General features: G+C 32.6%; 2 protein-coding genes across 3 annotated transcripts in view; one reads left to right on the forward strand and one right to left on the reverse strand.

Annotated features, from left to right (window-relative positions):
- The window catches only part of LOC146994177 (uncharacterized), a 269,374-nt gene that overhangs the window by 228,383 nt on the left and 26,087 nt on the right, over nt 1-14,904 (reverse strand). The window lies entirely within an intron of this gene.
- Nucleotides 3,684-14,904, forward strand: part of edl (ETS-domain lacking) — a 43,615-nt gene continuing 32,394 nt past the window's right edge. Inside the window, exons 1-2 of one of the 2 annotated variants that reach the window (XM_085826952.1) lie at nt 3,725-3,814; nt 7,954-8,192. In XM_085826952.1, the coding sequence (XP_085683078.1) occupies nt 8,143-8,192 (50 nt within the window). In that variant the 5' untranslated portion in view covers nt 3,725-3,814; nt 7,954-8,142. Of the gene's footprint in view, nt 3,815-7,953; nt 8,193-14,904 lie in introns of both variants that reach the window. The other variant, XM_035369764.2, reaches the window with a different exon arrangement.

Genomic DNA, 14,904 nt, shown 5'->3' on the forward strand with positions numbered 1-14,904 from the left:
ACTGCATTTGTATTGTCTTTGACAAAAGCAAAAGTACACTGCTGGACATTAAAATGTTTACACCAGGAAGGAAAGCAAATAGCAGAAACTTATTTTTTACACATATACAGTATAATGGGAGGAAGACATGATTAAATTTGCAGGTGGTTTGTGGAACCCCAGGATGAAAAATTCAGTAGACAGATTTGCCAGCTACGGTAGTAATTTCAACCACGACACGATTTCAACAAAAACTGTAATTCACTAAAGCCAATGACGGCTAATCTAGGACATTTGAGAGTGTGTATTCTTTGTTTCTCCGCATCTCATCGGTCAGTTCATTGACAACAATGCTCGTTTCAGCACTCTTTTCGAAGCTCTATTCAATCAGTGTGCCCACTTTGGGCACACCCACAGAATTAAAACGATAAATGCTATCTTCACAAAATTTTACTTGTGTACTACTCTAGACCTAATTAGACTGCTACTTTCTTTTTTTTATTTTTTATCAAAACTCCGACTTTAAAAGGTAGCGTGCCGGAAAGGGTTAGGTGCACATATTTATTCCATAACTTTAATTCGATTTTCACCGTAGATCATGCTTTACTTCATATGAAATTCTCCAAATCACATATTCAATAGTAGTTTAAACTATGTACGACTGGAATTTAAACTTTATGCGTCATCACATTTTCTAACAGAGGAAAGAGGGATGGGCAGAACAGCGCAGGGTCTTGTATCAGCGATATTAGGAAGCAGTCTGACTGAAAAATGGCGCGTACTCAGTATTTATAGTAGCGGTTATGTAATAGGCTAGCATATTCTAGAATGCACTGGTCTAGGGCGAAGATCCTGAATTGCAGAAAATTAATTAAAGGTTGCTGGTTCGCAAACAGCAAAGCCATCGTATTTATTTTATATTTTACATCTATATATATATTCATGAAAACCTAATAAATTAGTCAAAAATTGCCAAAAAATGAAAGAACAAATTTAAAATAAAATAAAAAGCGCCATGTGCTGCGAAATTTTAAAATCAATATTCAATTAAGTGTAAAATATAAAACCTAACAAAAGCCATTTAAATATTTAAAAGCTTCCCTATCATTTTCCTTAAACACGTTGCAAAAATGAAATAGATAAGAATAAGACAAGTTATTAACTAAATTACACTACTACTGAAAAACGGGAAAATTACAGATATAATGAAAATACTAAAAACAATTACTATTAATCTCCTCTGTCTAAAGCATCAAACAGACCTTGTCAAGATAAAAGTGTTTTGAAGTTTTGTAAACGAAGTTCATCAACTTAGAAACGATACATGTTTTTGTTCTAATGAACTCACTGAGACTTTGAACCGTTTAAATTGATCTTTTATTCTTTACTAACTGAAACTTTAATAAAAGTCTCATTAAATTCATTTCTTTTCCCGACATGTTTTCGTTTTCTATGCCACAAAATGTACAAAAGTGCTTAAAGATATTACTCCTAAAATTATGAAACATAAAATATTAATGATTAAAAAACATCAAAAGGCCTAAAAAGGCTAATGATCAAATGATAAGGAAAAGTAATAGAATTAAAAAAGTCAATCAATTTTTCAGAAATGAAAATTACATTGAAAGTCCTATACAAAAGTTAATATCAAGGATTGTCTCGAATGTGTAAATTAAATAAACTCTTTCGCCATTAAAATCTTGTCAAAATTAAAATCCTGTCAAAGTAGATATGTAATAAATGGAGCAATTATGCTCAAAAAGGAAAAATAAAAAACACATAAAAGAAATATATATAGTATATACAACCAATGCTTACCTGGTTTAAAAATCCTTAGGCAGCCTTTATTTGCGCAATTATTTTCATAGAATTTCAGTTACAGAAGTATTTTAAATGGCGAAAATATTCATGTTTTGGCAAAGTAAAAATTTTTTTTTAAAATTAATTATCGAAAAATGACGAAATCTAACTTTTAATGGGATCCGCCGGTTCTTATATAATATTTATGTTTGGAAAGTTTCACATTCATCATGAAAAAATAAAATTATAAGAAGTTTGACTCCCGCACGATAAAAACTCACCGGTATGCTTAATATCGAAATCTGCAGTTTTTGATGTCATCTTCAACTTGCATTGAGGGATCCGTTAATTAAGTTTGAATAATATGAGGAAATGAGTTTAAATGAAGTACAGCAAAAAATTTGCATAATTTAATAAGCCATAGAAGGATGTCCTGTTGTGTCCACATCAGATCCATATACATGTCAGACCTTTTTCTATATGCAGTGATATTACATTTTTAATATGAAGTGTTAGTTTCGCACGGAAAAGAAAACATAAAATGGTAAATAAAAATTTGAAAAATGCAATGATTTCAGTTATCTATAAGTAACAACTGAATGGTTCGATTCATCGACTATTTCAATTATGGAAAAAAAAAACTGAAGTTCCTCTGTATGACGCGATTAGCTAGGGAAAATTTCTAGCTATATTCCTGCTCAATTCAAGTAGAAGATATAAGCAAGTAGAAAAAATACATAAACTAAAAATTAAAAATCCTAATGAAGGGAAGAAAAAAGCCAAAGCATAACTGGGCTTGAGAAACGAATTTGTAAGGGATTTTGGCTTGAGTGAGTAAAACGTCATAACAATAGAAGTCACAGCCGACTGTATAGACTGTATAGAGTTGGCTGTGAATAGAAGTAGAGTCTGAGAAGAGTCTGTGGTGTGGCGCCATCTGTTGAGGTCTGGTACAGTTAATCACATTAATCTTACTTAGAGTCAATTGAATTAGTTCTATCAATTCTATCAATATCAATTCGAACTATCAATAAGTCATAAAAACTGCAGTGCAAGCTAAATTTTTGCATCTTGCGATTCTAGTCATTTGAGAATCATAGCAAATTTTATGATTTTACTGAAAAATCAAGTGAATTTATCAAGTAAATAATTAACTTGCTTATCCGTCGAATCAGAAGTATTATCTGAAGTCATTAATTTAGTGTTCGTTGATTTAGAAAAAGCGTGTTTTTTTGGGAAGGGAGGCTTTATAGCTTTCTTTTTGATTACTTTGGGCTGTTCAGGAGCTGTCCTGTCATCCTTTCTGGAATTTCGAATTTTAGGAAAGAATTCGCAACCTTTAAAATTTGCGATATGCGATTTTTTACATGTCAAACAGGTTGGTTTTTCATCTTTGCTCAGAGTAAAGTTGTAAATAAGATGATCGGAACCACATTTTAAACTCCTCGGTGCGTTATTACAAAAATGCTGTTCATGGCCATACCTTTGGCATCGGAAATAAATTATTGTGTCTCTGTTTGATCTGAATCGTCGAAATTTAACATGCAGACCCAAGATAGTCTTTTTCTTATAAATATTTCTGCCGGAATCATTTCGAGTCAGGGACAGATAGTAACTGAATAATTTCGACTATGAATAATGGTAACTGAATGAATTGAACTACAAGATAGTTTGAACCTCCCATAAATAATTAACTTAACGGTTCGAAGCATTAATGATTTCAAATATCAATAAATAGTAACTGAACATTATTACGGTTTGAAACATCGAATGATTTTAACTATCAAAAAGTACTGACAGGGTCTGCTCTCTGCTTCAATGTTTGGTTTCTATGTTTACCAACAGAGGGCGCCATCTCTTCGACCAAACCAGTAGATTATTTGTTACTTCTTTAGCCTTGAATGTGGGACTTGAAGACCTCTCTCACTTGCAAATTCAATTAAAAAAATCTCAATATAGGGTTAAGTGTGGCTCAGGTTATAGGATAGTTCAGACGCATGCAGTAAAAACTTTATACAAACAGATCTGCGTCAAGGTATGCCTTACTGTTTTTACCAAACTATGATTTTTGCATAAAATCAAAGCTCAAATTGCCTGTACTTCTTAGTTCAGGGATAAATTATAATTTTAGCCGCAGCTCACCGGAGCCCCTGAACTACAATTTCAGTGGAAATTTTATTTCGAAAATTTTATTTTTAGAAATAAAATTATATTAAAAAAATCACTTATTAAATTTTAATTCATTTCTTTAGATTTTATTATTTCTAAATTATTTAATTACTTTCATCATTAATGATGAATTACTTAATTTTTTAATTATTAATAATTTTATCAGTCATTTTATTTATTTACAGTGGCTCACCAAAGTGTTCGTACACGAATGAGTTTCAATGAAATATTGCTTTATTCATTAATAAAAATTAATATTTTAGAATGAGAACTTTTTCACAATATCTGTAAATTTTTCTTCGCAAAACTACGTTAAATGTTTAAACTCTTTTTTTTTTAAACGCTTTCATATTAAAACTTTTTTTTTTTTTTTTTTTTGAAAATCAGTTAAAAAAAAGTAGCAGAAAAATTACATTACAAAAGTCTTCGTATGATTTAAAGAAATCTGCACATATTAGTAAATATTGTACTATTCTTGTCAGTTAGTATTTTTTAATATATACTGCGGTACACTTTTTAGTTTCAGGGATAAATTATAATTTTAGTCGCAGCGCACCGAGCCCTGAACAACAATTTCAGTGGAAATTTTATCTTTAGCAATAAAATTATATTAAAAAAATCACTTATTAAATTTTAATTCATTTCTTTAGATTTTATTATTTCTAAATTATTTAATTACTTTCATCATTAATTATTTAATTATCTTAATGATGAAATACTTAATTTTTTAATTATTAATAATTTTATTAGTCATTTTATTTATTTACAGTGGCTCACAAAAGTGTTCATACACTTATGAGTTTCAATGAAATATTGCTTTATTCATTAAAATAAAAATTAATATTTTAGAATGAAAACTTTTTCATAATATCTGTAAAATTTTCTTAGCAAAACTACGTTAAATATTTTATGAACATATTAAAACTCTTTTTCTTTGGAAAATCAATAAAAAAAGTAGCAGAAAAGTTACATCACAAAAGGCTTCGTATGATTTAAAGAAATCTGCACATATTATAAATATTGTAGTATTTTTGTCAGTTAGTATTTTGTAGTATATACTGCGGTATTTATGATAGCTTTCAAATATCTGGCCCATAAAGTTCACTATTATTTTTATTTTTATTTTTTATTTTATTTTATTTTTTTTTAATTTTTTTTTTTTATTTTTATTTTTATTTTTTTTATTTTTTTTTATTTTATTTATTTATTTATTTATTTTATTTTATTTTATTTTTTTTTTTGTAACGTACTTTAACTTCCAATTCTCTCCCGATGTGTTCTGTTGGGTTTAAGTCTGGTGACTAAAGTGGTGTTTTCAGAACTTGTGGACAATTATAAATACCCAAGAGGTGATCGAATCGTTACTCAGATTAAAAAATAAAGTTCTTTCTAATATGCAAATTTTGTGCAGATAATTTTAAATTATCTTTTAACATATTTAAATAAAAAGCATTGTTCATTGTACCATCAATGAATGCTAAATTGTTTAATCCTGATGTTGACATGCGTACTCACACAAGAACATTTCCACCGCCATGATTTACTGTACCAACCAAGGTGTTGGGATTCAGCTCCTAATTCCCCCCCTCCATTTTCACGCCCATCTGAACCAAAATTGTTAAATTTGCTTTCATCTGCAAATAAGACATGATTCTAATGCTTCGGGCTTATTTACCATTGATTTTTGAAAAGAAAAGTCTATTTCTTGCACTTTCAAAAAATTTTCTTCGAGCAGAGCGGCCATGTAATCCAACTGATCTGAGTACTCGTCGAACAGTTTTAGTGGAGTAGAAAATGTTTCAGTAAATTCTGTAGAAATCTTTATAATACTCAATGAATTTTTCACAGAATTTCTAGCTATACATCTCTGGTCACGCTGAGTCACTTTGCCGGACAACATCTTCTTACTTTTATTTTGGGTCAGATTTTCTTCTTTAAAGCATTTTACCACATACTACCTCGTAGAATAAGATAAATTTACTAATTTGGCGATATCCGAATCGAATTTCCATCCTTACGATAAAAAATTATCAATTTTTGAATGCTGTTCGTTGTTTCCTTACGACTACGACCCATCTTTAAACATTAAATAAAATATAATGATGCAAGCCAGCAAGAAATAACCCAAACAATTTTTTAAACTTCACAAAAATGAAAAAAAAAAAAAAATGTGGTAGACGATAATTTTATTTATGACATTTTACGAAAATATTTTGGAGTACGATCACTTTTGTGGCGTATTTTATCTATACCTCCTTACATTTTCAATTTTAGAAAACTAAAATAAGTCATACATTTAGTGTTTGAAAATTAAAAAGTTTGGTTTAATTCAAAGTCATATGGGAATGACATAAAAAAAACATTATATTCGAATTCATTTCCGGGTTACAGAGCCTTTTCTGCGAATTCTTAAAGTGTACGAACTTTTTTGTGAGACACTGTGTTTATTCTTGTTCCTCTTTCCTGACGGTGTACCATAGGCCTCCGACACATTTAATTTTAGAAATTAAACTCTGCATAAAACACAGTGCAGAACAATACAATGCACAGTAATAAGCCAATAATCATCAGTCAGTCATAAGTCAATAATCATTTGCTCATACATTTAGTGTTGAAATCACCGTCTTTTTCAGTGCCCGCCTGCCAGAGTTCAGGTAGGATTTCATCGCCTCTCCTCCTCTGAACATGTAGACTTGACAGCTATTCGTAATAGGGCAGCTCATTATGAAATAATTGATAAAAAAAACCTTTTTTATACGAAGGTAACAAATGAGAATCAAGAATACCGGCCAGTGATTCCAGCGAATCTACGTTTAAATATTTTGGAGGAACTCCATGATTTCCCGAGGCAGGTCACTCTGGAATGCGAAAAACCATACAAAGGGTCCACGAAGCGGTTTATTTTCCGCAGTTACAGAGGTTGGTTACGGCACATGTCAGGTCGTGTTATTTGAGCCAATTAATAAATGATATTAATTACGGCCCGGCCGGGTATTTAAAAAACATAAAGACCACTCTTCCAAATGAAATTGTTGGCTTGATTTTCTCAGACCGTACCCTAGAACAAAAATAAATAAAAATAGATATTTGTTGACTATAGTAGATCTTTTTCAAAATGGGTGGAAATAGTCCCCCTTAAATAAGCTTCAGCTAAAATAGTCGCAAATTTGTTTTTAAATAAGTATATTTTAAAATACAGGGCTCCACTAAAAGTAATATCAGATAATGGCAAACAATTTGTTAGTACTATATTTAAAAATTTTTGCATACACCAGCTAAAAATGGTATCATATAGACCGCAATCGAATATTACGGAACGCGTAAATATAAATATCGTAAAAATGATCAGAGGATACATTAAGAATTGCCACGACCGCTGGGACAGCTGTGTCAGTGAGTTAGGTTTTTGCCTTGAGAACAGCAAAGCACAACACTAGACAAAAGATCCCCGCAGAGCTGTTTTTAGGAAGAAAGATTTTAACGCCTTTAGACAAACTGTTTTTTGTGCAGCAAAGGCATGAAAAATTCAAATTAAAGGATATACAGAAAATTATCGATGAAGCAATTAAAAGCTCCGATGTATCAAGGCAGAAACAGAAAATATATTACGATAGAAATAGAAGGGAAATAAAATATGCGGTGGGACAGAAAGTATTAAAATTAAAACATTCCTTATCATCCGCACTTGAAAACAGGGTAGCCCAGGTTTGAAGGGCCGTATGTAATGAGATACATTCCGATGACCTCATTGAGCACGTGACTTATGTATACCTTTTGTACACAAACAATGTGCAGATGACCCCAGATATCACGTGACTTATGTACAGCTAATGCAAACAAGCAAGGTCATTCTTCCTCTTCTTCTCTTGCGGAATGTATCTCATTGAAAGGATAAAAGAAGCCACCTCTTTATTTAAAGGCCGAAAATGCCCACCAAGTGATTGCAAATATTATTAACCCTATTATAATAGAACTGATTTTCAAGTTCTACGGGATTTATTGCAGGATACTGGAAGTGAATAAAGAATTCCGCCAAGTCAGAGACCGAGCTGGAGTCCCCCCAACAACTAAAAGGAAACAAATTGAGGTGCCAGAGCAATCACCGACCAAGCAGATTCACCCAGGAAAAGCTCCAGGCTTAGCGAAACGGTGGAAAACAAGACCTACGAACGAACATGCCAAAACTTTGGATTCATGAGAAACACCAGTACCGGAGAAGAGGAAAACGACAACCCTGTTTTCGGGTGCGGATGATAAGGAATGTTTTAATTTTAATACTTTCTGTCCCACCGTATATTCCATTTCCCTTCTATTTCTATCGTAATATATTTTCTGTTTCTGCTTTGCTACATCGGAGCTTTTAATTGCTTCATCGATAATTTTCTCTCCATCCTTTAATTTAAATTCTTCTTGCCTTTGCTGTACAAAAAAAGTTTGTCTAAAGGCGTTAAAATCTTTCTTCCTAAAAATAGCTCTGCGAGGGTCTTTTTTCTAGTATCGTGCTTTGCTGTTTGTTCTCAAGGCAAAAACCTAACTCATTGACACAGCTGTCTCAGCGGTCTTCATAATGGTGGCTTGGCAAATGCGGTCAAGAGCAGGAGACTGACGTTAATTACGGAAGGGGAAAGTAAACGGCTGTGTCAGGGATCATAAGGGGAGATATATTTTTTTAAAAAAAGTGTTTTTAGGTCTCATTCAGTATCAGTATATCAGTATATCATTAACGTAATTAATGAAAGCCATTTGAAACCAAAATAGGATTTGCATTAGTAAATTATAGTTAAGAATAATGGCCCCGTTGTTCTGATTATTACTGGAAAAATTTAAAGATTAAATCCGATAGTATCTTAAGATGATTTTGCAGTTGGAAAAACAAGAATATAACGCATTTTGATTCACCTTTCTTTTCTTTATGAATGACGAATATCCGTTTGCCATACACGTGATCAAATAGGAAATAAGTGTTTAATCCGTAAAATTATAAGTATTGATTAACATTTCCTATAACTACTTCTAATTGAGGCTTTCTAAGAGCAACCCCCTTAATTTTGACTCGCAGCTTTTAATTTTAGACTAAAATATGAGCATAGAATCTACCTTTAAACAATGGGATTTTTTTTTAAACACTGTGGCATGAGAGTGCGTAGTAATAATAGTTTTAGCGTCGCTAAGAATCATTTTCTGGATTCTCATATTCATTTTTTTCCAAAAAATATTAAAAGCTGCAACTGACGAGTATGAGCAATGCATAATACATACATATATAACGTAAGCATACCATAAAGAAAAATGAACCTCCAACTAAAGCTGATCGACTGCTATTGAACTCTAAAGAGGGGTTTATCAGAGGGAAAATGGCAATTAAAATTCCATTTAATTGATTTTAATTATTTATTTACTGTATCGATTTATTACTTATTGTAATGGATTGGAATATCTGAATATGAATTAGCAGAATATTTAAGAAAAATATTATGACTGCCAGAATAGGAAAAAAAAAACCATTTCTTGAATATTTACTTTCTTATAGAATGCAGATGAATTCATTTTTACTCAAGGAAAATCAAAATTTAGTAGCTAATTAATCTGTCATGTATCGAGCACTTTAGTTCAGTGATCCGTATTAATGTGCGCTTTTTAAAAAAAATTTAAATGCTTCAAGAATAATTAGAAAAGGGCATGATTCTCTTCTTACCCTTAAATTCTTCAAGAAAAAAACTGCATTTTCAGCTATAACCAAGTGAAATAATTTTCTAAATATAATTCAAAGCATGAAAAATAAGGTACATAAACAGCTTGGAAATGGAACTAGCATTGAGCTTCTCTTTAAGAAATATGGTGAAGCTTAACAAAAAGTCTACGAAGTGAAGTAATTCCGTAGAATATTTTCTAACTCTTTATGATTAAATTGCACTCAATTATACTTTATAAACAACATGTAAATACTATTTAATATATGTGTGTGGATGTGTGTGTGTGTGTGTGGCTCACTAGCGGCTGAGCTGTAAAGTCGTTGAACTCTGGCAGGTCGATCCGGGGTCGAATCCGGATCGACGGGGATGGCTAAATTGGCGTTTTCGAGGTTTTCCCCACGTGTAACGTGCATAAGAGTTAGTTTTGCTTAGAAAGTTCTCCACGAGGCACCCTTAACCTTAAGCAAATAACCGTCAAATGCTTTGCTATAATCAAACAAACCAGACCAAACAATAGATATATAAATAAGTAGCTTAAAAAACTGCTATATTTTATGTATACTTATCAAGTAGTATTTCAGCATATATAATGATTAGAAGAAAGGAAAAGTCGGATCTTAACTGATTGTATATGATGTAATCCCTATGAAGGCCCTAACAATTCTTTCTCACTTAAAGCCGTAACCCAAAAAGAGAACAAATTAAACTTCAGATACGTATACAATACTGAATCTAATTTACATCTATACAATTTGTATCTAATACAAAATATAAAAATAAATTATTATATGTACGAAACCTAACTAACTATTTATATTGATATTACGTAAATATACATATGGTAATGAACATTGTATAATAAAGATATTTTATACCTTGTTCTATATTTGGTTCCATTTATATATACCTATACATAGATATATATAATTTAAGGATTCCATTTAAGGATTATAGTAGTAGTTAATACTACTACATATAAAACACAAAAGTGCATCAATAATGTATTTTTCAGTATTATTTAACTTCATTCTTAAGAATTTTCTGCAGTCTAGTTTGCGTTATTTTATTCATAAGTCTCAAATAAAAACGACTATTGTTTATATGTCATTAGAAAATTAACCAAAAAGCAGCGACCACAATGTAATTGCGAAAAAGTCCTTAGCCGTGAAAAGGTTGAAAGTCATTCGGTTATGAATATTATCTCATATACTCAGCTACTTCGTATACATGGAACTTAGCATTCGAAATGAAAAACTCAATATTTACTACAAATTCATTCGTGTAACAAATATCTGTCTTTCTACACCTATGGCTTTAAAAAAAGATGTTATTTATCTTACACTTTATCGTTAAGTAATACCTTTTCATTGTACAAAATTGCATTCATTCGAAGAATTCAATTTGTGTTTTCCTCTGTATAAAACTGAATGTAGAGAAGTTAGATGTTTAAACGACCCCCACATTTTCTCAAGACCTGGAGCAAGATTATTCCCTACTTTTCAGCCCCTTCCCTGTGAAAAAAGGGGTTCTAAATTTACGACCTGACCGCATATGAGGGTATTTCTTGATAATTCTTAATGTATCCCCTGATAATTCGAATGTCCCAGTAAAACAACCGATCCAACGAGGTGCGGAATCAACGAAACGTAAGCTACGTTTTACCGCAGCAACGACCACTAGGGAGCCCAAGGATGTCCAGAATGGAGAATGACAACGAATAAAAGACCAGCCGAAACAGCCGTGCCAGCCCAGCAAGTAAGAATGTCGAAACGGAAGTGGAAACACCCAAAAGGACGAACGGCCCCGCCAGAAGTCAAGAGAAAACTGTAATTCCAGAACCCACAGTCGTCGCGCAAAAGCCCGAGGTTCATCGAAAAGGGGCAGAAGAGGAAGTTGAATGACATTGGATCATCGAAATCGAACAAGAAGCTGGAGGTTTTGAAGTTTCCCACTTTCCAAGAGTCTTGCTTCGTCAGGATGGAGGAATACAGAAAAGCAAGAAGAAGTAGATGGTTGTTGCCAATTAAAAACTGTAAAATTTTCTACTTTTAGTCTAGCTTTAGATTTGCTGTAAAATTGGCCCTAAACAACGAAAGTTATTTATTGCAAAGTGAAAATCTGGTCGGGAAAATTGTTAACGATTATCTTAATTTTCTAACAGTTAATTTTTAGTTAAAAGATACTTTCCTGTCTTTTCTTAATTTCAAGCTTACAACTCCTGGCCAGAACGTGTTTTCAGAATCGCGGTTGAATGCAAATGAGGAGAAGAAGTATTTATCTCTGAAGTTCTACTACTACTTCACGAAGTGTGACTTCATGAAAGAGCCAGATTTTCTATACAGCGCGCGTTAGCCTTTCGGCTATACTTTCTCTAAAGCTATTTTTACGTTCGCCGTACTTTTGCTCTTGATAGCTTCGATAGCTAGCGTTAAGGGGCCAACTCTGTTAGAATCTTGATAGCTTCGGCTATATCTTTATAGTTAAGATTAGTTAAGTTTTGTTTCTTAGCATTTCTGAGTTCAAGGCCAACTGGAGGCTTTATTGTAAAACTCGGAGAAAGAAGTCGTCCGTTAAATTTATTTTGAATAATAAAGGGAACCCTTCGCAAGTTTACGCTTCTATCACTCTGAACTAATACGATTATTCGCTTATCAGTTTTCAACGTTCCGGACACATTGTAGTGCTTCTAGGTTTGAAATCTTATATGTTAATCAAAAATTCGTTAAATTTGTACAAAATAAATTCAAAATTCAGTCTTCCGGGTGCATTACTGCGTGTATTCAAAACTTAAAGTTTCTAAGTACCGTCATTTATCCAGAATGCGAAGAACACGCATACATGCATATATTTTCTTAATTAGTTCATTTCTTTGAAAGTGATACAGGATGATAACATTTGGTAGCACCTGTTTGAAAAAGGATTAGAACAAAAAGTACATTTTGAGAATAATACCACCTCTGGAGCTAAAAATTAATCAATTTATGACAAATATTTAAATAATAAATTAAAATACCACAACTAATTTTATTTGGGAACTCGGAACGAATTGCAATTCTAATCGAAAACACGATTCGCCCACTGAATTTAAGCTCTGATTACTGGACACTGAATCTTGCCTCCCAACCAGGATAGCGTTGACTCTGACTGCCGTAGAGAAGGGTCCCAGTTTGAAGCTAGGAGAAGGCATGGATGTTTGTAAATGTCTAGTGTCTGTGCGGCATGGGGAAACTCTAAATATCTGGCGAGCCGAAAGTCACTTAGTGGTGGGGGCAGAAGGTAGGAAGACCCTCCTTTTCTATAAAGACTATGCACATTAGGTTTTCGTACCTTTTTAAGATTCAAATCCCCATTAGTCACTTTGTTTACAGTTCACACGGAACATTTTAATGATTTTGTAAATGTATTGATAGTGTCTGAGTTGCATGGGGGCACCCTAAATATGCAGCGAGCGGAAAGTCCTATCGAGAGGTTGAAGGCAGGGAAAGAGGGGTAGACAATCGGATTCATCCCCCGGGTGCTGTCTCTCACAAATGGGGGGGGGACTGAGCTAAAGTCGAGCGGCTGTCACCTATATGATACTCAAGATTCTTGCCAACGACAGGCGCATATGACTTTTTGCCACGATAAATTTCGTGGCAAAGAATGCGTCGTGGTAAGGCTTTGTGCTGACCATTGTCAGACAATCATCAAGTGAGATTGGTAACAACTACTACAGCTCTGAATATTAACTATTCCTTTCTTATAAGCAATCTGCTGTAGCAGTAGTCTTGAAACTTTGTCGACTCACGGAACCCTACGTTTTTTACGGCGAACCCCATCCCTCCCTTAGAAATATATATCTTAAAGTAATATTTGAAGTAGATAAGTACGTTGTAAATAAAGACAATAAAAGAAAATGACAATAAAACACAATTTTAAATAATGCAAATAGTCCACCTACATTCCTGATTCCAAGGTTGGATTGACTTAACTCTCGGAACGCCTAAAATAGCATCCTTAATCTCAAATTGGAAAGTTTCTGAAATAGAATCTTTTAGTGATCACCGATTCATTACCTTTGAAATACAATCTGATTTCACTGTTAATAAAAAGCGTCGTTTCAAAACTCAATATGGCGGACACAATAAATTTATAGCTAATCTACAAAATTACTCTGCTAGTATTCTTCATTCCTTAAAAACAGCCTCTTCAAAAGCAGAAGTCAATACCTCTGTTTCATACCTCATAAATAGTATAACAGAGATCTGCAACGCCTCATATAAACAATGCTCAAGTAGCAAAAAGTTAATTACTCCATGGTGGAACCAAAATCTTGCAACAGAAAGAAAAAAGGTAAGAGAAGAAGATACAAAGCCTGTATAGAAGATACAGAAAGAACTCACTATAAAATAGCATTCCAAAAAGCAAGAGCGCATTATAAAAGAAATATCAGAATATCAAAAATTAAAAGTTGGAAAATATTTTGCACTTCTACCTCCAAAATTTATGACTCCACCTTCAAAATAGCGCACAATAAAAATTTCACTCCTCCTTCATTATCAACGTACAGCTTCTCTGAATCAATTTCCTCTTCCCAGACTGCGTTAGAAATTTTATCAAAACTATTCCGTCAAGATGAATATAGATCGAATCATACCACAGATACAGAAGCATCTAACAGTTCTTCTACATGTCGTCCTAATCCACCAACAATTATCATCCCTCCAAACATCGATGAATTGGAACATATCATCAAAAGACTAAATAACAAGAAAGCACCAGGTCCCGATAGAATGAACAACATCATCTTAAAACGTATTTTTTATAATAATCAACAAAATATTAAATCATTCGTTAACGCCTGCTGGTATAACTTAACATTTCCTAATATATTAAAAAATGCAGAAGTTGTTTTGCTCCTCAAGAAAAATAAACCAGACACAAAACCTCTATCATATAGACCAATATGCCTTCTTCCCATGTTGGGCAAACTCCTTGAAAAACTAATCCTTTCAAAACTTTTATATCATCTAAATAAAAATAAAATCATGCATGAAAATCAGTATGGATTTACATCAAATAAATCAATAGATCATGCTTTTCAAAAAATGCAAGAAGTCTTAAAGATGAATAATTAATTCTTGAAGAATCTTCATTCAATAATAATTTCGATAGATATTCAAGCAGCCTTCGATTCTATCCGCTGGAAAGACATCATAACAATTCTAGAAATAATATCATGCCCTCAGATATCCTTCATATTATCAAAGACTACCTATGCAAT

The sequence above is a fragment of the Stegodyphus dumicola genome, chromosome 11 (genome assembly GCF_044657685.1).
Source record: "Stegodyphus dumicola isolate Sdum_Otavi_A_Nest chromosome 11, ASM4465768v1".
NCBI classification, from domain to species: domain Eukaryota; kingdom Metazoa; phylum Arthropoda; class Arachnida; order Araneae; family Eresidae; genus Stegodyphus; species Stegodyphus dumicola.